Below are 22331 nucleotides of genomic sequence, written 5' to 3'. Positions count from 1 at the left end.
GTTTAGCGACCTGGAATGCATAGTCCATTTCCCTGTCCATCCTGTTCCCTTGACAGCTGCTGATTCCCAGGATGCACCTGGGACTTCCCAGGCTACAGTTGCTGACTCCCAGGATGCACCTGGGACTTCCCAGGCTACAGTTGCTGATTCCCAGGAGACTCAATGTGTGTAGCCCCTTCCCCAGAGACATCTCAGCTTAGAAAACTGTGAGAGATGTGGTCATGCAAGAAATAAAGTGAGATTGGAATCAGTTTTGGGTTTAGCCAGGTGTGTTATCCCTCAGTCCTCACGGAAGCCACCTTTTGGAGACAGATTTCTCTTCTGGGGACTGAGCGGAAGCTGGATGAACTCTGGGAATGAGGTTGTATTCGTCAGGGTTCCTGGTTATGAGCAGCAGAGCCAAAACTCTAAGGATTTTGGAAAGCCCTTGGACTTGACACCAGTGCTTAGAAACCAGGCTCGTAAGATGGGACAAAGAGAGAGGTGCAGCCAGGACAGAGGCCAGAATCACAACCCAGCATTGGTCTGGCAAGGACCCTAGATGCAGTGCTGCACCCCCAACGCTGGCAGCTTTTTCTGTGGGGTGTTCTTATCAGCATTGCTCAGATACTGGGTGTTACGGCGATGGCTGCCTTTGCCAGAAAGGTTTTCCTTGTTCTTCTTACATCACTAGTTCCCTAACCCTCGCTAGGCTTGGGCGATCAGATTGGCTTTGCCCAGGCTCGGAGGGCAAATATCTGGTGCCTTCAGCTTGGACAGTCAGAGATGAGCTTTGTTTTCCACAACCTGTCAATGGGGTCTTTCCAAAAATAGGGAGACACTAGGTGGTTAAAACTGACTAATGTACATTAAAGGGGTACTGGGAGTGAAAGCCACATGGTGGGTGTTATGCATTGATTTGTCTGAGTGTAGATTGCTACCAGTCATCATTCACCTGCTGAGGTTTATTAGGCACCAACCATGTGCCAAGCAGCAGGTGAGGTGCTTTTCCATCCTTGATATCCTCTGGTCCCCACTATAACCTTATAAGATTGTGGAGATTTGCAGGAATTCAAATAGTAGTGTAGGGTGAGTAGAGCTCATGCTGAGAATATTGGAGGTGAAGAGGACACTATACATTTCTGGGGAGACAAGCCAAAGTGGTCTTACATGAGAGTGTCCTTGTGGGAAATTGGGACTGGGACAATAATGAGGTCATCCTCCTGCCATCTTCATTTCCTTTCTTATTTCTTCCATATAGCATGATAACTTGGCCCTCTTCAGCTCATTGCTCCTTCTCATTGAGCCCGTGTGCTTGGCCCCTACCCAGGGAGCCCTCTACTTCTTTGGGGGTCTCCCCTACATTCAGGGTCTACCCAGGTACTTTCCCTCAATGGCACCGCTACCTACCCTGGCATGGGCCGATGAAGTTCTTACCTTGCCAAGGGTCCTGATGGCACTCAGTACTAATGGCTCAAACTTTCTGTCTCTCCCCACAGCCGGTAAGCACAACTGGTATTGCGAGATCCTCTTCTACTACTTCCAACAGGTCAAGGAATAAGACTCGCTATCGGACCAAGGCTGTGAGCTCCGAGGTAGATGAGAGTCTCTTCGGAGGGAACAAGGTAACCCTAACCCAGCCCCTCCAGGTGTCTGTCATCTGGAAGCATCAAGTGTTGCTCAGGACAAAGGTAGCACTGCACCCCTCTCCCTGGTAATGCTCAATGACACAGGGGAGTTCTGAGAGCCAGCAGGGGAGCTCTGACACCTAGTTGGGGCCACATAAACAGGACACCTGGCTCCCTCCACCCATTCAATCCTCATGTCTGCACAGCACTGAAAATCCCCTTCATGTTGAAGGGGAGGGGACAACATTTGAGGGCCGCTGGACTGAACTTGACGACACAGCAACATAGTTCCCCCTCCATCCAAGACCAGCTTCAGAACAAAACACAAAGCCATCCTCCTTGCCCAGATGCTCAACTAAAACAATTCATTCGCTTTGGGAAACAAGTGGGTCTTCATCTGGAAATGTCCTAAGAGGTTGACAACTCCTTTCGTCTAAGGAGAGCAGGAGGGTTACTTGGAATAATCTTGGTACACACGGAGCTGAGTCGGTGAAAAGGAAGAGAGGCAGGTCTAGAAGGAATGAGACATGGAGAGAAGGGCAGGGAGAGATTAAGAGAGAAAAGAGACAGAAGATGCCAGTGGTGGCCTGAATGTTGGGGTGACTGCCTCTGGCAGTGGGAGGGCTGGGGAGAGGAGTGGTGACATCTGTCCCTGCTCCTCACCATCCTCACTGCGAAGGGATTTTTCAGAGGAGGTGAGACAGGCATCTTTCTGCATTTAGATAACCCTCACTCTGTAGCATTTTCCTATTGACAAGGGAAAGAATCAAAGGAATGCAATTTCACTTACATTTTTTGTTTTGTTTTGGGTCCATGGGGACTCATCTAGTCAAAGCAAAGCTAGATTTGGAAATGGCTGAGTTCTGTGAGTACTCCTGCTGGCTAGCAAGGGGAGGGGGGTCAGAAAAATGCCCCTCCCTGGCACTGTTTCTTTGGCCTTATTGCTGGGTGAGAGTGCAGAAAGTCTTTCAACCAGCAGTAGGGGGCAGAAGGGGCCTGTGGCATGACTGACTTGTGCCCGCCTGGAAGCAGAGATGGGCACCAGGTGGCAGCAGCAGCCTGGGACTTCTGTGCACAGTGAGGTTCTCAGGACGGGAAGGACCTCCACTGAGGCCAACCCCCTGCCTCCACTTGGACCACAGTTACTGCATTCATGATCAACGAAAATTTCTTCGGTGTCCAACTATTTCCTGAAATAAGCGATTTAATTTTCTTATGAACTCCTTCACGGTCAGAACATTTTGGGGAAAAATAATCACATACATCTAATTTGTATTCTTGCTAAATTCTAACTCTGACTTTCTCACCACATTAGATGTAAGGGCAGGGCTCCACCAGCCATTTAGCCACTTCTAACACCCCCCACCCCAGCCTCATATAGCTTTCCTTGGGGATCAAAGTAAATTAAACATTAGAAAGGATTTAAAAATATCAATATCATAGATCGTATGAGTTTGTAACAAATTGTATTGCTTCAAGCCCACGGTGTGGTCCAAGAGAGAGAATTACTCCTTCTTTTATAAATCATGGAGAGAGGAGAATCTAGAGCCTACAATTTTTATTCCTGATGGTTTTAGGGTAGGTATGGACACACAGTAGCAACCCCCATTTCCAGGAGTATCTGCACAAGTTATAGAGAGGCCTTGATCTCGGAAGCACTGGTCAGTACAGAACACAGGTGGCCATGTTCAAGTGCAGAGCATCATGCTGCTTTCTCAGTGCCCTGGCTACTCTTGGTGGTCCTGCCGTCGGGGTCCCGGCCAGCCTCCCCTGCCAATGGATAGGGTGGAAGCAATAGGAGAGGGGAGGCTACACTGGAAGTTAGGACTGCCCAGCAGGAAGTGAGGTGACCAGTTTCTAAGCTGTCCTTGCTGAACCCATAGCCCCTGGCCCAGAGCGACAGCCCCATCGTACTGCTCCGAGATAAACATGCCCTTCAGAAAACTTTCACTGGTTTGGGCTCGGACCACAAGCCGGAAACCATCCAGATCATCACTCGGGACTTGATCCGAGAACTCGTGTGAGTATCCAGGGCCCATGCCCTGCCCACTTATCCCAGCCTGCATTTCTGCCGAGGACCCGTGGTGGGGAAATGCGGAAACCCACCTGGTTTCATTGTCACCCAAATCTCCACTTCTTTCGTGTTCATTTCCCTTTTGTTCTGTAGCTTTTCTTCTTCATCTTGGCCTCTTTATTTCCGCCCCTTGATCCCCAACTTCTTTCTCTGCCCTCTCTTGCCTTCTGTGGAACCTAAGGGTCTGGTAGAGGAGAGGTGCTTAGGGGGTCCTCCTTGAGCCCCCATGGGTGCACTTGGGAAAGGTAATCGTCCAGATGAATCACTTCCTTTTGCTGCATCGAGAATCTGAAGCAGAGGGAAACTGACCAGAGGCCTAATTAGGCTCTTGGCTTCTTCCCAGTCTCTGAGGCCAAAAGGGGAAATTCCCACAGGCTCTTGGGTTCTTTTGGGATTAGGTCACACTGTTTCCTGCCTGAAGCTGCCCCCCAGCTCGGCCCCTCCCGTGGGGTTTAGGTCTCATTCAGCAATGTGAAATGAACCAATACTTTCTACACTGGCCCCACCTGCTAAAAGCTTGAATTTCTGGAAAATGCTGCTTCTGTCATGAGCTGGGGACGCACAGCTGCAGGAGCACCGTCTGGTCAGTCCTGTCATCAAATGGCCAGCAGCCCTGTGGCTACTCCTAGGGCCCGAGAAATAGTTCCTTTTCGCAGGGGTCTAGTCTCGAAAATACACTGAAGATGAAGTTGCTGGTTCCTTGTCAGGGCTGCTGAAAATCCACGAGGCGCTGTCTCTGATTCAGATTATCCCTGAATAGTCTGTTTTGGGTCTTGCCACTCAACGAATCAGGAGATCTTGGCTAAGCCCCAAGTCTACACGCTCATTTGCTCCACCTCCTGGACCTCCTCCCACAGTAGTTTTATTGGATGAGGTTTCACTTCCTGCCTCAGACGTCTGCATCTCCTTGCCTGTTAAATGGCCTCACCCAGAAGCAGCTTTATTCCCACCCCCTGCTTCCCCTGCCTCCATCTTTAATGTATGTCATTTGTTTGTAATCATTATAATTACCTATTGGTTTGTTGAATGGTTGGGCGGCTAGAAAGGAGAGGTCTATAGACATGTCTCCAACTGTTGTTGATCAGACATTTTAATGAATATTTAGGGTTCAAAGCTTCTCTCTGGGCTGAATGGGCAGGGTGTTTACGTTTCTCACTAGCATTCATCTCAGCCTGTCTGGCGTCCCCTTGCCCTTTTCATGTCATCCTTGAGGAATAATCTATTTTTAAAGTTTCATTCAGCAGCTTTGTTTTGAGTTCTCCCTGTGTTCCCAACACGGCTAGGCTGCCAGTGTGGTTAAGACAGAGACCTGTCCTGAAGGAGTTTGTAACCCAGCAAGGAAACAGGCCCTGCCCCGCTGGCTGTAACAGTGAGAGCCCATCACAGTGGGCTCCGAGCGGGAGGTGGTCTGTTGGGTCTGGTGGGGACGTGGGGGATCTGCATATGTGTACGTTGAGGGAGCGCCATGGATGGTTACACAGAGAGGGCAACGTATAAGCTGGGCCTTTTAGAAAAAGTTCTTAAAGTGTCCCTATAGCCTGTGATGCTACCTCACCCTCTACCGAGGTCTTCTCCCCAGCAGACCCACAGTGCAGTTGGCAGACTGTCCCGCCACTGGCCGTGTCCATGCCAGGGCATGGCAGCTGGTGAGGCGAGGAAGAGAGCAGAGAAGCCTGCATCGTAGTACCGAGAGCTTCCCTTCACTTCCCTCCCACCCCTGCTAACTTTGTTCATTCCTTGTGCCAGCGTTCCCACAAAGGATCCCTCCGGGGAGTCCCTTATTATGAGTCTCGATGAATTTGAGCGGATTAAATCTGCATCCCATGTGCTGACCAGAGAAGAACTCGAGGCCAGGGAGCAGGTCTTCAGGAAGGAGAAGGAAGCCATCTTGGTAGCTAAGCCCTCCAGCCCTGGTCTCTACGGATGGGAGGTAGAAGAGATGTGCTGGGGAGAGGCCAGCTTCCCAGGAGACTGGGGGCTCTAGTTAGGGGGCCCTGGAACAAGGCATGGATGGAGACATGCTGTAGAATAACCAGCTGTGGGAACAACTGAATGGAAAGGGAAGGGGTGAGGGTAAAGCCAGGCTAAGCAACTTCTGGGTTCTGATTGCATGTGGGGTGGAGGGAAAATAATATTGGGTCATTTGTGGTAGACAGGCTAGTGCCTAGGACACAGAACAGGGAACCGTCCCACAATGATGCAGGCTGGTCTTCTGTAGGATGCAGTGACCATACGCAAGAAGGTCATGAAACAGAAGGAAATGGCTTCGAGGAAAAATAAGAAGCTCAATGACCTCGAGGAGGTGTCCAAAGAGAGGGCCCAGAACCTCCTAGAGAGAGCCAACAAGATGCGGATGGAGCAGGAGGAGGAGCTCAAGGACATGAGCAAGGTTGGGGCTCTGTGCTTTTCCCCTCCTCTTTTTCACACATTGGACGGAATTGGCTTCAGCTGGAGATGGGGCGAGGAGGGGTAACGGTGAGGGTGGGGTTGGTGGAGGTGGGGGCGGGGCTGGGAGGGAAGGTGGGGTGCTGTGATCAGAGGGAGCACTGGCTTTGCCCTGGTCTAGTTGTGAGACCTTGCCCTACCTGAACCTTGCTTTCTTCCTTTGTAATGTGAGGGTGGTAAAACTACCAGGCAGAATTATTAGCAGGATTAAATGAACTGATATATGGGACAGGTTTTCTAAACTGTGGCTTGATAAATAAATGGGAGGATTTTACTTTTATTTTATCCTGCTAGTTCAATTCGGGCCACAGAGGGTGGTCCAGGCAATTGAGTTCTTTTTGAAGTGCTTTAGCTGGGAGCATAAAGACCAGAGACTCATTTGAATTCCTCATTGATATGTGGTTCACTTTCCAACCAAATTAAAAATGCTGACTCCCCAACTCCTTCATCTACAATTTCTGCCTCTCAGGTAAATTTTCTCTACTAATACTTCCTTTTATTTTTGAAAGCTTTTACTTAATGGTTCTCAATGATGGTCCTGGGTTTTCATCCCCTTCTGTGTTGTGTTGGGCTCTTCTAGCTTGAACATTTGGTGGCTGGGATTCTGCATGAGTGTTTTACTTACTGAGGAATAGAACAGAGGTCTTAACTGGAGTTCATGGGTCCCTAAGGGGGACCACGAACCTCTGAAGTTTCATGGAGATTTTATGTGTCTATATGTGAGTTTTGTGGAGGTGGGGGGGGGGGCATAACTTTCACCGTAGTTCCAAAGTGTGATCCGTGACTCCCAACACTAGGAGCCACTTTCCTGAAAGAAGGCCTTCGCAGGAGCTCAGTAAGTATTATGTTTGAATAATATTACGGGGAAGGTCAAACATAAGAATGCTCTTGCTCTTCCGGGCTTGTGAGCAGCTGTGTGTATTTCCAGTACACTATTCTGCTCCCATTTCGCTCCCCTCCAACTTCCACGCCCCCATGGCGCAGGCCTCCCTAAACTTACCCCCAGACCTAGGACTAGAATTTCACTTCTACTCCCTAGATCATCCTTAATGCCAAGTGCCATGCCATCCGTGATGCCCAGATCCTGGAGAAGCAGCTGATCCAAAAAGAACTGGAGGCTGAGGAGAGGCGGTTGGATCAGATGATGGAGGTGGAACGGCAGAGATCCATTCAAAGGCAGGAGGAACGGGACAGGAAGAGGAAGGAGGAGAGAATCCGGTAAAGAGGTGGTCTTGGCATCTTTCTTTCTGTCAGTTCTGTCTATCTTTAGGTCCATGTAGCCTTTCACAGAGGGAAGAGATGAGAAATGGCCACTCATCACCTAGTATCTGAAAACCTTTATAAAGTGATTTATAGAACTGCAGAACTTCCTAAAGCTTATTTCCAAGATCGTAACAGGTACTTCACCATCTGGCCCCAATTCAGCCTTATTTGTCCCCATTTTCTGCCATCCACTCTACGTTTTTTCCCCACCCCCCAACATGCCAGGTCTTGTCACAAGTTCATGACTTTTGTTGTTTCTGCTGCTTTGAATATCCTTCTCTTTCCTTCCCCCTGGAAAACTCTGTCTCTTTCCTTAGTAGTAGTTTTGCTGTGATCTCCCCTGAGAAACCTCCCTCACTTTCCCAGGTGGGCTCAGTGGCTCTGTGCTCTGTGCCCCGTCACACTGTGTTGACACCCAGCATACCACTTCTTGGCTTGTGGCTCTCTGACCCTCACTAATTGCATGGTCATGGAGGACAGGGTCCCTGTCTTATGGGCCAGGCAGAGTGTTCGGCCTGTGGTAGGTACCTAATACGTGTTCGAATGAATGAATTTAGAAAAGGATAAGACCCAGCACGAGAATCATAGTATCCTAGATTTGGTACACTAACATGTCATACAAAAATCACCTCTGTAAATAGTACTTGTACCACACTGAATGGCTGTTCTCTTTCCCCATCTGCATTCTGTTCTCTTGCACCATTCATCTCTGGACTTCTAGTAGGTACCTGGTAGACCATAGCAGGCTTCCAATAAAAGTTTATTTAATGGCTAAGTGGCTCTTCATCTTCTGCATAAATAGTTCCAATCAAGGAAATATCTCTGCCTCATTATGCAGCACTAATGATTTGAGCTAGTCCTTACACTGAGTTTAAACCTGCTTTCATGTAACTCTTACTCATTACTCCTGTTTATTTCATCTGGAGTCATGAAGCCATCCAAGTGTTCTACCTGAAGGTGACTTTTGTACTCTTTCTCCTAGATTCTTATTCTAATCGGTGTCTTCTCTTATTCTCTCGGCCTTTACTCATATATCACAAAGTCTGGGTGCTTCCAAGTTTATTGACATCCCAATAACACCTAGGGAGCCATGGCAACACTGATTGTAGAAAATGGTTCCTCAGATTCAGCCCTGTTCACTAGCATCTGACAGTCTCAAAATGCAAGATAGGATGTAAGGAGGACAGTTATCAAACTAGGCATAGAATGTAGGGTGGAGTGACAAGACACATGGGGCGGTAGCAGAGGCACTGGAGGAAGGGGAAGTCATGGGCTTTTGAACTCTTGAAGCTCTATGAAGCTAGCATGTGAAGCCAGCTCCCTGTGATTACTTGGAAGGAGGTAACATTTCAGAAGCTTTTTACACGCTGAAAGAGAGAAGGTGCATTATCATGTGGGGTGCACTCTTGGGAACAAATGAAGAGAGGGAACATCAAGAAATATGAGCCCCAGGACCAGGAGCTGAGAAGGGAGAGGACTGACTCTAGGGAAGAACTGGGGTCTGGGCTCAGGAAGCATAGTGATGGTTGGGGCACTACTCAAATTGTTGCTGCCATGCCTCGCATTCTGGGAGTCATTTGGGTGAAGTTTGGAGCATAGAGGCCCGGCCCCTAATTTTTTATTGTTGAAAGTATTACAGATGTCCCCCTTGTTCCCCCATTGACCCTCTCTTTCCTGCTCCCAACCTAGTGTCCCTGTCGATTAGTTGTGCATATATGCATATAAGTTCTTTGGTTTATCTCTTCCTATCCTTCCCACCCTCCATCCCTCTGAGGTTTGTCAGTCTGTTCCCTACCTAGATGATTCTGGATCTCTTTTGGTCAACAGCTTATTTTGTTCATTATGTTCCACAAATAAGTGAGATCATGTGGTATGTGTCTTTCTCTGACTGGCTTATTTTGCTTAGCATAATACTCTTCAGGTCCCTCCATGTCATCTCAAAGGATAAGAGATCTTTCTTACAGCTGCATAGTACTCCATTGTGTATATGTACCACAGCTTTTTTATTTACTCATCTACTGATGGTCACTTGGGCTGTTTCCAGATCTTAGCTATTGTAAATAGTGCTGCTATGAACATAGGGGTGCATATATTCTTCCTGATTAGTGTTTCAGGCTTCTTAGGGTATATTTCACGAAGTGGTATCACTGGGTTGAATGACAATTACACTTTTAGTTTTTTGAGGAAACACCATATTGTTTTCCATAGTGGCTGCACCAGTCTGCATTCCCACCAGCAGGGACTAGGGTACCCTTTTCTCCACATTCTCTCTAGCACTCGTTGTTTAAGGATTTGTTGATGGCTGCAGACCCTTGATTTCTAAGACACTGGCTCTTGTACCACACTGTTTCCTCCAGAGGAAGACGGCACATTGTGCAACAGATGGAGAAGAACCAGGAGGAGCGATCGCTGCTTGCGGAGCAGCGGGAACAGGAGAAGGAGCAGATGCTGGAATACATGGAGCAGCTCCAAGAGGAGGATCTCAGGGTAACAGGGCTGGACAGATTTGCCAAGTTCCACCAACGCCAGCAGCAAAGCCCTCCAAGATTTGGGGGTTCCAGGGCATGGACTACTTTTTTGTCAGGCACATGCTCATTTGATAACATCATCACCATCAACTTTTTATTGCCATATTAAACATTTATTTGGCCATGGCGCCATGCTGAGGATGAACAATGATTTAGATAGAGAGTGTCCCTGCCTCCCTGGGACCTGGGGTCCAAGACTGACATGTCCATACGAATAGACACATAAAGTAAATATATAGCAGCTTGCTTGCTCTACACAAATAAACATTGGGATGTTTTATGGTTTCCCTTCAATTATCTGGGGGGTATTATATACTTCGATGAACAGTACCAGTGTCTTAGTTTCAGGCTCCTTGCTGTTACCTTATTCAAAGTACATAGCATCCCAGTGTCACTAATTGTGTTGAGGAGCCAAACCTTTTTTTCCTGTTTGCCTAAATGAAATAGTAGGTATATTGGTTGCATAAGGAAAGATGACATACCTGCCCAAACTAAGTAGACTGAAAAAAAAAATTCTCTTCCATTTGCCTTCTCTGGCCTGTTGCAATCAATGTACAAAAGCACAGCAGGAGGTGGCAAGCATATGGAGCATTAATTATTTGTTCCCTCAAGTTTTCACTTTTGAACATTTTTATACACACAGACAAGTTGCAAGAATTGTACTGTACCCAACCACACTTCACTGATTTAATGATTGCTAATATGCCTTAGTTGCTTGTGTCTTTTAGATATATGTGTACATTCTGTTATTGCTAAACCATTTAAAAGTAAGTGGCAGATGTCTTGACACTTTGCTACGGAATGCCTGAGTCTGCATCTCTGAACAAAGATTCTCTGATGTGTCAACAACACCATGATCACATCCCTCGACAAAATATCAAAGCCAGTGATGCTATATCATTTAATATTAATTCATATTCAAATTTCCCCAATTGTTCCTCTGGGGTTGCTTTGGACCAGCTTCAAAGAGGAGACACAGAGAAGGTATCTTAGAAATGAAATGAACCAACAAAAATAACAAAAAAAGTAAATAAATAGGCAAAGAAGTAAGTAAATACCTGATCTGTCATAGATCAGAGGTCAGTAGTTTTTTTAGCTTTGAGAATCATGGGGTTAAATACTTTCTGTGGTACCAATACAGGCCTAAAGCTGGGGGAAGCAGGTAGACAAGAGGAAAGGGAGAAGGGGGAAAGGAGGGTGAGTTGGAATGGCCAAGTGGCTAAAGTGTTCAAGGAGGTGGGGACGGTGAGAGTGAGGGAATGCTGGCAGCCATGACTCAGGCTCCACTTGGACCCGGCTCGAGACAGGCAATGCTGTGCTAATCTGGTTCAGGAGGGATTCTGGAAGACGGAGCCCTGGACTGGGCAGTGAGCCAGGCTAAGGGAGAGCCAGTAGAATTGTCTTGGATGAGTCAGGGTAGAAGCTGGGCTGTGGAGGTGCTGGCATACCAGGGTTCAGTCTTCGAAGAAATGGAGAGAGCTGGAAACAGTGTGGAAGTAGGGTGAGTTGATGTGTAGAAGAGTTTGAAGTAAGGAGTCCAAGTTTAATTGGAGGGTGTAGGGAGGAGGCTGCACAATATTCCAGTGCCCCTCCGCCTCGGGGCCCGAAAATGTGCTGCGCTCAGAAGTGGTCTGAGCATGAGGAGTTTCCAAAGGCTCAGGGCTGGGAAAGGCAGAGGCTCCTTCCTTAGAAGGGACCGTGTCATCCAGTGTCACGTTGGTTCTCTGATCTCTATCGCTCACTGTGTTTCTGTGTCTGAGTTTTTTTTTTTCCCTCACATTGGTCCCCACTTCCCTGCCTCATTTAGCAATAGTTTATTATTTTCTTTTTTTCTCTCAATTGGGCTACATTTCTTGTTGAGAAAGAGAGGAGGTGTGACACATGGTCCCAGTTCTCTAACTGTGACAGGATGCACACACAGGACATGCACGGGACCTTCAAGGTGATATGTTATTAAATCCCAGGAGGTGTGCAGAGATTAAGCAATGAAGAGAGAAAGGAAACTTGGGGCAATCAAGTAAGATTTCCAGAGAAGACTGGAACTTGAATTTAGATAGGTCAGGTTTCAAAGTTCTGGCTTTGAATAACTAATAATCCGGCAGATTATTATTCAGCCCTGTTCTAATTACTTAAACGCTGGGCCTCAGTTTCTTCATCTGCACGGGAGATAATGAGGCCTAACTTTCAGGGTTTTTGGATGTGTTTAGGTGTTAGAAATAGGTTATGTGCTCGATGAATAGAAAGTACTCAATTAGGGCAATGCTTATTATTTAAATCATCACTATTGACGATGACCAAAAGTTTGGGTTTAAATAGGGGAAGGAAATTGAAGACAGGAGGAACATACCATGAACAGAGCCATAGGACTGGGGTTTAGAATGACACCAATTAGAATTTTTGGATCCTCCTCTTCTTGAGAGTATACATAGATCAACAGTGTCAGGGGCTGTCACTGAGTCTAGTTGGATGAAGGCTGTGAAGAGGCCATTTGTCTGCATGAGGTCACGGACAACCCGTGTAAGAACAACTTTAACGAAGAATAGCGATTGAAGCAGTTGTCTCCCTGCGTCTACGAGCATCGCTGTATCCTTGTCTCTGGGTCATGTCCCTTCTGCTCTGAGGCTCTCTTCCTTTTGCTGGCAGGACATGGAACTAAGGCGCCAGCAAAGACTGAAGATGCAAGCTGACATTAAGCGCATCAACGATGAGAGCCAGAAACAGAAAGCAGAGCTGCTGGCGCAGGAGAAGCTGGCAGACCAGATGGTGATGGAGTTCACCAAGAAGAAGATGGTAGGGACTCAGTTTCTGATGCTTAGGACTTCTGGCCGGGAATGGAATGCCTGTCATGGGGAGAGGCAGGCCGGAGAACTGAGGGAACCCCAGCGCAAGGCAGTCCTGTCTTCGTTCTAAAAGTCAAGTCCTTAGTTCAAGGGCTTGGCTTCTTTTTCTCTGCATCTTGGCCAGTTCACTTATTCATTAACAGAGAATAACCTGGAAAAAAACAACACCTAAATTAGGGTATTATCCTTGTTAACATCTTTGATTAGACGTTGGGGTGAGGGTCAGGTATAGGCAGGAAAGAAAATTTTAACTATTGGTGAAATTAAAGATTTCTATGGATTTCTCATGACCTAGATAATTATATCCCCAGTAATCATGGGCCAGCTTTTCATACATTTCTTGTGAAAATTCCCATATTGGGCATCCTGTACTGGGTGCTAGACTCAGAAAATGGAGTCTTCCCCACCCCCCACCGTGGAACCCATAAGAGCAAATGCACTGCGGAGCACCTGCAATAGTTACTGGGCATGAAACTTAGGAATGTACAGGCTCATTCTGGGGCAAATGGGGTAATAGAATTATTGGGTCTGTGAGGAATGATGGGCAAAAGAAACCTTCTAGGTATTGTTTAGATGGAGTGAACATGAATTTATGTGAAAAGAAAAAGAGGGACCCAAGGTGGCAGGAAACTTTCTCAATTCTATGTGTGTTGGTTCTGTCTCTCCTCTATTTCGAGGTTCCATGATGACAGAGGGCACATCATACTTCTCTGTAGCAGTGAATTTAATGATGGATAGGGGAAGGGTATGGGAATATATTTGGAAAGGCATGTGTGATATATCTACATACTCCAAATGCAAACCACAGAAAATGAAGTTTAACAAAGCTTAATTGTTGGCTTTGGCTTTCTTTTTGGGTGCCGGGATATACAGGGGACAGAGTGAGAATCCAAGATGAGGGGCACAGATGGTTTGTGTGTACCAGCAATCATACAACTGCCGTTTGCTGAGCACTTAGTCTGTGCATAGGCTCTGTGCCAAGTGCTTCACACGTGCTGTTTCATTTAGTCATTACATCCACCTTGTCAATTGATTCAAGATGACCTGAATGCTTCCATGTGTGTCTAGTGTCAGACTAGGCTGAACATACCTAGACAAATAGTATGGAACTCAGCAGCTATTTCCCTGAATAGGTGAAGGTGGTGTTGGAGTTGGTGAACAGATTTGCTGGCCATAGCAGAGCATCTGTGGTGGCCATGATAAGAAATGAGGTGGTAAGGTGACAGAGAGTTGAGAGAAGTTGTTGGGCATGGCTTGACCCTCGAGCAGAGCCAGAAGCATGGAACAATGAGAAATCACCATAGACTTCTGAGCAGGAGAGGAATATGTCTTGTCTTCGTACACGAAGAGAACATTGGCAGGAGGAGCTGCAAGATGATGATGACTGGCAAAGAAATCAGGCCCTTGGGCATACCCACTGCCCACTGTAAGTATCCAAGTATTTTAAAAGTCCTTTCCTGACCTCACAGTGGTCTCTGTTCTTGCAGCCAGGGCTGCCTCTTCAGAGCTAATTGGCTGTGGAAGCCTCCAGCGTTCTCTGCCCTGCCATCTAGGGCAAGGGGGAACAGAGAGACCAGCTGGACACATAGCCAGTGTGCACAGCTCACAAGTAGGCAACTCACAGAAGTCTGGGCAGATAGAACGAGGGCTAAGGAATGTTCTTTATGGGAAGATCACATTTCCACCCAAACTGAGCCATTGGTCTGTGATTGCCCTGGAATGGTTGTTGGGAAACTGGGTTTGGTAAGCTTTTAGGGATGTGTCTGTTCTTACAGAAGAGTAGCAAAGGGAGCTAATTATGATGGTTCAACCCTTAGGTATCTGCTAACCACTGTAGGACTGCCCAAAGCATGTTGGCCATTTGCCCAGGGACTAATGAGATAACCTCCACCTGCTAAACTTTACAAGACAGGCAGGGAGCCACAGTTGTTACTTCTAGAAACTTGGCCCAGTGGCCTTGTAACTTAGAAATTGTGAAATTAGAAGGAGCATGAGACTGTGCTCAGGAAACCTGCATTCAAATTCAAATTCAAATAGCTGACTAGCCCTGCGATCTTGGGCAGGACCCTTGACCTCTATGAACATCAGTTTCCTCATCTACAATATCTATCTCATTAGATGTGAGGGCCCTCTGGGATAATACAGGAGAAAGTGTTTCACAAATGCTAATTGGTTTTATGCCCTTGTATTGCCAGTCATCTCGCCCTACTAGAAAGAGTTCAGAGGTGGTAGGGAAGATACTGGACAGACTGGTGCAGGGGCTTGGTTTCTCACTGCAAGGCGGGGGCAATGGGAGCTATTCTACAAAGGCTTTCTTTTTTGTCAGGCTCGAGAAGCAGAGTTTGAGGCTGAGCAGGAGAGAATCAGGAGGGAGAAAGAGATGGAGATCACACGCCTGAGGGCCATGCAGGAAAAGGCCCAGGATTATCAGGCGGAACAGGTACCTGTTTAGTCTCTGCTTCCCTCCACCTCTCCCATTCCCTTACCGATTCTTGTGACAGCCTGTCAAACGGCCTCAAGGGTGGAGATTTAGAGGAAAGGGAGCCAGCTACCTAGACTCCAGTCATCTGAAAGAGAAGCTGGGCCTGCTCCCAGTGTACGTGGCAGCAAGGACTGAGGACGCATTATGGGCTTAAGGTTCAAGGGAAAGTTTTTGACTATTTTGTCAAGAACTTTCAACCTTAACCAGCCGTTGAAATGTGTCACAGAGGAAAGTGTAGCATCTCCATTATTAGCAGTTTTTTGTTGTTGTTCTTTTAATCCTCACCTGAAGATATTTTTTCCATTGATTTTTAGAGACAGTGGAAGGGAGGTTGGGGGGGGGGGTGAGAGAAACATTGTTGTGAGAGAGACTCATTGATTGGTTGCCTCCTGCATGTACCCTGATCGGGCAGGGGATCACACCTGCAACCCAGATACTGCCCTTGACAGGGAATCGAACCTGCAACCCTTCAGTGTGTGGACTGTACTCTAATCACTGAGCCACATGGGCCAGGGTCATTGTTAGCAGTTTTTAAAATGCGAAGCAGTTGCAGGACTACCTGGGGTGTTTGAGGTATAGAAAAAGGATTGGGATGAGTGATCAGGGTATCTTCTGACCAGAAAGTTCTATGGTAGGATAGGACTGCATTAATCTTTCCTAGAGTAACCTTGCCGCCTGAGACATTCATGGAGCTTCCCAAAGCAGGCCGCGTCGGAAGTCTGTGAAGGGCTGTCCTCCCAAAGGCACCTGGTCGGTACAACACTGCACCCTCACGGTCTCCCGACCCTCTCCTTTCCCAGGATGCCTTGCGGGCAAAGCGCAACCAGGAGGTTGCAGACAGAGAGTGGCGCAGAAAGGAAAAGGAAAACGCGCAGAAGAAGATGGAAACAGAGGCCGAACTGCGGAAAAGTCGGCTGGAGCAGGTGGCTTTCAAGGAGCACAGTCTGGCCGTTCAGGTGCAACGGGACCGGGATGAATTCGAGAGGATCCTTCGGTAGGAGGGCCTCCCGTGTGGCCTATCTGTGGATTCCTGCTTCTGGACAGAGGGTTGCCTTTACCTCTCAGCCTGTTGGCTAAGCAGAAATAACTGACCTGTCCCACCCAGTGGTTCCTAGAAATGCCCGGGAGCCTTCGAACAGCACTGATGCCCAGGCTGCACCTCTACAAATTCCGACTTCACTGGTCTGGGGCGAGGCCCAGGCATCAGTAGTTTCTGAAAGTTCTAGAACACTGCTCCAACCCTATGAAATGGCCAGGGTCTCCCCCATTCAGATTGTCCGCTGCCAGCCACCCCAGGGGCTCTCCAGTGACACGTTCAGTTCCTCCACTTTCCCTGTTTCCCATAATGTGAAACAACAGAAAACTGTTCTCTGTACAGAAAACTAACAGCCAGGAAAGAGGACAGTCTCCCTGCTGCGTGGGTGTGTGAACAGTGGGGCTGTGGCCTGTAAACACGGTGGGGCAAGGGAGTCAGCGGTTGTCTCCTGGTAAACTAAGAAGGTTCTACGGTGGGAGTGGGATTTTAAAAGATGTCTGCATGGCATACAAGAGTTTTGGGAGTTCAGCTGATGTCCCACGTATACTGCATCTTGTAAGATGGCTAGTGGGTAATGAATACGTGACACCACGCTTCTGGTACCTTTGCTGGGGTGTGAGTAACGCCAGGGGAGCAGAGCAGGTGAGAGATCTCTGTCTACGATGATTCTACATTTTGGTTTTGATTGTACTGAGAAAGAAATAAAATGATAGCTCAAGATGGCTTATGACTGCATTTCCTCTGAGATGTAAATACGTTTCATTTGCGTTTTTCTGAGCCTATCTAGTCTACGTTAGTCCTTTCCCCCCTGATGTCAGGGTCCATGACGTGTTCCTGGGGAAGAGGCTCCTGAGAGGAGTTTGGAGCAACAAGAGAACTAAGAGATGTCAGGCAGAGTCCCTTCCTTCTTCCAGCCTCTAAGGAGAGCTAACATAACAGATTTTGCCACTTCCTTTAACTTTTTAAGTATCCCCTTTGTTGGTTTTGTAATGTTATTATTACTGTTCAGGGGGAGAAAGAAAGTAAAGAAGGAAAGGGGGGAAGGAAGAAGGGAAAGAGAAGGAGAAAGACATCTTAGAACAAGCTGGAGCGAGGTTGTGCTTTGTTATAAGAGAGTGAAAACAATAGCTTCTCGTGAGTGAAACCCTGGGTGTAGGACCAGCTACATAATTTGCAGGGCCCAGTGTAAAAATGAGACTATGAGGCCCCTTGTTAAAAAACGGTTAAGAATTTCTAAACAGTGACAGGGGAGCATTAAGTCAAGCATGGGGCCCTTCTAAGCATGTCCTGGCTGGGAAGGGAGTGGGGGGCATGCTCAGAGGCAGCCTTGGAGGCTGATCTCTGAGCCACAGAGGGCTGGGTCTCTGAAACACATCGACTGGGGGAGCCCGCCCTGGAGGGCCCCCCCAACACACACACACCTTTCTTTGGCTGGGGCAGCTCAGCTCAGCCCATTTCATAACCCACATCCCTCCTCCAGGGCTCAGAGAGAGCAGATTGAGAAGGAGAGGCTGGAGGAGGAGAAAAAGGCCTCAGGGCGCGTGCAGCATGCCCACGAGCTCAGGCGCCAGGTGCGTGAGAACCAGCAGAAGCAGGTGCAGGACCGAGTCGCCACCTTCGAGGAGGGCCGGCGCCTCAAGGAGGAGGCCCAGAAGCGGCGCGAGCGCATTGAGGACATCAAGAAGAAGAAGATTGAAGAGCTGAGGTGCTCTTCCCCAGCTCCTCTCCCAGTCCCCAAAGAGATGGGCTGGCTGGACAGCTGGGATTCAGGGGCTGAAGGGGGGCGTTGGAGAGGCACTCAGGGACGCTGTCCTCTGAAGGAAGCTCCAGCGGAAAATCTCGGGGCGTGGGTTTTCCTGGCTCTCTGAGAGCTACTTGGCAGGGTGCTGGAGCTTCGACAGGAATCTGTTTAGGGGGTGAATCCTGGGAGTGGGGGTGGGGGTATAGGGCCCCAGGTTCTGTAACCCCCCCAAAGCCCATCCACTCCCTGCTGCTCTCTCCTCCCTGGTCCCACCCTCCCCTCACACCGCCCCTGTGTTTCCTGCAGAGCCACTGGACTCCCCGAGAAGTACTGCGTTGAAGCCGAGCGCAGAGCTAACATCCCGCCAGCCGCCTCTGTGAAGTGAGGGGCCCTCACTCCTCTGGATTCCTACAGGGCAATTCCTACGCCCAATCTCTGGGTGTCCGTGACTGCTGCCAAACTCGGCTTGTGGTAGTTACAGATTAAATTTATTCTACTTCTCTAAGGAACAGTCCAGCTTCCTTGTGTGGGGATGTGGCTACTACAGGTACTGAATGTGGAGCGAAATAGGTTACGGGAGACCCAGGCGTGGCTGGGGTGATGCTCAGGGCCCGGAAATGCAAAGGTACTCTCCACGATTGTCCTTCTAAGCCAGGCGGTCCCCTTGTCCTGGTGGCTCCTGGTCTTTTTGTGACCCCCTGGAATGCTGCCACGTTTGCTTTCAGTACAGTCTAGTTTCTGCCTCCAGTCCAGGCCCAATTCAGAGGCATTTGAAGGGGTGAGGCAAGGAGCTAGAGATGCTCTCAGGGAGAGGCTGGGCGGGGCTGGGTTGGGCTTGGTGGGGCTGGGCTGGGAAGGAGGCACTGCCACTTGAGGTGGAGCTCTTCTGGGCTCACGCCTATGACTCAGATCACATCTGAGTCTAAACCTGGGCTTACCCACCTGTCTCAGCCCTCTCCTGCCACAGCCTTTTCACTGCCAGGCAGTGCCACCACACAGACACCTGCCTGTCCCTCAGCAGGGCACACGGAGGCCTGCTCCTCACGGTGCAGGCCTCGTCCCCTCACCCAAACACAGCTGCCCCACTCACTCAAGTGGCTGGGTTCTCCTCCGTCCACCTCACTCTGATGAATGGCGCTCCCCAAACCCATTGTTCGTTCACTCATTCAGACACTTCTCGAGTACCTACAATGTGCTGGGTACTTTCTAGGGACTCGTGGACACAGCAGGCCTAGTTCTGCCCCCAAGAAATGTTTCATTGTTCTAGTCTGCTCTTGATTTCCTCCCCCCCACCCCAGCTGCTCCCACTACATTTCTTGTACCTTTAGAACAATCTCCATCTTTTGGGGGAAGACCTTGATTATCTGGCTCCCATTGGGCCGAAGTGCTGGCTTCTGAGGATGGAGCCATTCCCCATTTGCGTATGCTTTGAGGGGACAGTGCCTCCATCCAGCTCCCATCACTAGTGGTGCCCCACCCCTCTGCCCTGGTGTTTCATTTCTCAAATCCTGAGCCCCGTCTAGTCTCCCTCTGTGGGTCCTGCCCTAGAGGAGGCAGAAGACAGCTGCTGGCAGAAGACAGTTGTGTTTACAACGCCAGGTTACAAGAGCCTCGGGCAAGAGTCCTTTTTTCATAGGGTGCAGGGAGAGTGGGCAAGCTGCTTCCTGTGCTTCCTCTTCCTCAGGACAGCTGCAGCGTCCTAGGCACCTTCTCCACCTTTCTCCCTGGGGGAGACTGGAGCCTTGCCCAGCAAGGTGGGCAGCCCACCAGCTGCTTGGAGAAGAGGCTTTTTCACCTCCCCTGCTCAGTACCCTTAAGTGCATGACTCCTATCTAGGGGAGCTGCTGTCTTTCTCCCTAGGGGCCTTGGAAAGTGTGGTACCCAGCCTAGGGTGGGAGAAAAGACATGGCAATGCCACTGGGGATTCGGGCCCCCTCCTGCACCTGGCATACTTGCCTACATTCTCTCCGAGCTTCACCTGTTGCACAGTTAATACCCACAGGGACCAAGGAGTGAGCCTTTACCTGTTTCAGGGAACCGTCTTGCCAGGAAAGCCAGAAATGGCCTTGGGTGCCTGGAGTTTGCCCAGCTCCCTACATAAGTCATCCATTTCAGGGCTGGGAGAAATGGGCTCCCTTGGAGTACAGGTCAAAGAGAAAAGAGGTTGCATGCCCTTTGCTGAGACCATGTAGGAAAAAAATGAGCCAAGTTCACAGGTTGAAAGCAAGGCTAGCATTTCACCAGAACTGCTGCTGGTGAAAATTCAAGTTGGCAGGGCCTGGCAGACCCCAAGGCCCAATAGTGAGATTGTCTTGATGCAGCTTGGACATGGTAGGGGCAGTTATAGGTTACGTGAATCAAGGTATGGCTTCAGATGGAGGTATGGCCACCTCTGAGCAGGTGAAGCTGGTTTGGGAGAGAACTCGGAGAGAAGCTCCAAGTTCAGCCCTCAGGGTTGCCCATCCCTCTAGCAATTCTTGGAATTGACTCATGATATGGAAGAGAGGTTCAGTTTCTTCTCTCCAGATTCCTGAGAAGCTCTGCTTCCTTGGGCGTCAGGATTGGCCTGACTTATCAGTAGAACCTTGTTCCTAAAAGTAGGACATTCCTGACAGCCAAGCATCTGAGGCTAGCCGGCCACATCTGCTGGCAAGTTTTATAAACTCTCCATTGCTGTCACTCATGAATGGCAGTGGGAATAATTACAGAGCAAAGGTTCCTAGTATTAACTAGGGGCTGGTGGGGTCCAGCACGATACTGTTGGTAGAGCCAGTAGGGGACTGTTTGAGCCCAGTTTGCAGTGGGGCGGGGGTGAGACGCTGAGACAAAGAAGAGAGAAAACTGAAATTCATTGAAGATACAACGAGCAGGGGAGGTGAAACAATTAGCTTCAGTCTTGTTGCTAGAGATTGGAACTCTGGGTGGGCGGTACTTTCTCCTAGGATTGCCTCAGCTTTCTCTCCTAGTTCTCAGGGGACAAAATGAGCTCTGTACGCCCCTCCAAGCCACTGAATCAGCTCAGGGGTGTCTGGGAAACTGAAAAGGGAAGAGCGGTGCTGGGGAATCTGGGGAGGAGTAGGAAGGGCTGTTTGGCGCGTCCCCTTGATTGATGTAAAGATGTGAGAAGCTTGCAGGAAAATAAAGTGCCTAAACTATTGACTTGGTTGTATGGGTCCCTGATTGGCTTCCCAGCTCCCTTTTTCTGCCCTCTGGGTCTTCTTGTCCTTGCAATGCCAGACTGGGATGGTGTAGCCTGGAAAACCCAGTAGTTGGGCTCCACCTCGGAGCATTGAATCAGGTCTTTATGCAGTGGCCTCCTGAGCACATGTCCCCTGGCTCCTGGCTGGACTCCATGCCCCACCTGCCCACACGTGCCTGCTGCCTGTGTCATGCCCTGCTGTGCCTTGAAGGCTGTCTTGGAACCTTTGCACCTGCTGAAGAAGCAGCTCTATTTGGCCATGACTCAGCTGTCTGAGCTGGTGGCCAAGCCAGGCTGTCCCTGACTCAGTGGGGTGCTGGGATGCCCTCCAGCACCTCTGAAAGCCTCAGAATCCACATCTGTGACTGGGGTCCAGGTATTAATTGGTCTCAGTAAAAGCAGTTGATTGGGCTAGGATGAAAGGGGCTCAGCGAGTTCAAAGCCAGACAGGGTTTTGGGGGTGAAGAAGGGTGAAGCTGTTCAGTTGACAGTGGAGGGGAGACACTGGAGTCTCAGGCAAGAAGTCTAAGTGTGGAGACCACAGAGGTCCTCACTTGCATCCAGAGCAGGAGCCTGGGGGAGAGAGGGAGGTGGGGAAGGCTCACTGCAGACCAGAGGTCTCGCCCTCATCCTACACTGCTGCCAAGGTGACCCGCCCCCGTTCTCTCTCCCTTCCTTACTCTGAGAGCTATACTGGCAAATCACGCCAAGGTTACCTGTAAGAAGTTCATTTCCAATATCACAGAAATCTAGAGTCCCAGAAAAGGCTAAGTTATTCTTGATCTGACTGACTTTAAATAGCTTAGACTTTCCCTCTGTCTTAACTCCCACCCTCCCAGCTGGGATGTTCTTGCAATGCAGGTCCTGCACCCTTCCTGCAATTTCCGTGTCCTCTCAAGAGACGGAGATGGGTCACCCTTATCTCAATGCTCTTTGATGATTTTGAGGCTGGGGCAGGACTAGGGTTGAGATTATGGGTGGCTTTCTCAGGAGACTCCTGGAAAGAGAAGTTGAGAAGGTGGGAGAGAAACTGCCCAGAGCTAAGTTTTTCTGCATGGACCCTGGGGAAACACTGTTCCTGGGCTTGTGGGTGTGAGGACCAAATCATAGGATCTC

The 22331-nt window shown here is 49.0% G+C and overlaps 1 protein-coding gene across 1 annotated transcript in view; it reads left to right on the top strand.

Annotated features, from left to right (window-relative positions):
* The window catches only part of CFAP45 (cilia and flagella associated protein 45), a 31258-nt gene extending 12819 nt beyond the window's left edge, over window positions 1–18439 (top strand). The window contains exons 2-12 of the mRNA XM_036273492.1: window positions 1479–1604; window positions 3491–3627; window positions 5428–5572; window positions 5900–6070; window positions 7166–7344; window positions 9747–9876; window positions 12561–12707; window positions 15084–15197; window positions 16040–16233; window positions 17756–17980; window positions 18323–18439. Coding sequence (XP_036129385.1) covers window positions 1479–1604; window positions 3491–3627; window positions 5428–5572; window positions 5900–6070; window positions 7166–7344; window positions 9747–9876; window positions 12561–12707; window positions 15084–15197; window positions 16040–16233; window positions 17756–17980; window positions 18323–18401 — 1647 coding nt within the window. The 3' untranslated portion in view covers window positions 18402–18439. The remainder of the gene's footprint in view (window positions 1–1478; window positions 1605–3490; window positions 3628–5427; window positions 5573–5899; window positions 6071–7165; window positions 7345–9746; window positions 9877–12560; window positions 12708–15083; window positions 15198–16039; window positions 16234–17755; window positions 17981–18322) is intronic.
* Window positions 18440–22331: the final 3892 nt, after the last annotated feature.

Source organism: Molossus molossus, unplaced genomic scaffold (genome assembly GCF_014108415.1).
Source record: "Molossus molossus isolate mMolMol1 unplaced genomic scaffold, mMolMol1.p scaffold_m16_p_20, whole genome shotgun sequence".
In the NCBI taxonomy this organism is placed as follows: domain Eukaryota; kingdom Metazoa; phylum Chordata; class Mammalia; order Chiroptera; family Molossidae; genus Molossus; species Molossus molossus.
This window is presented reverse-complemented; position numbering and strand designations above follow the sequence as displayed.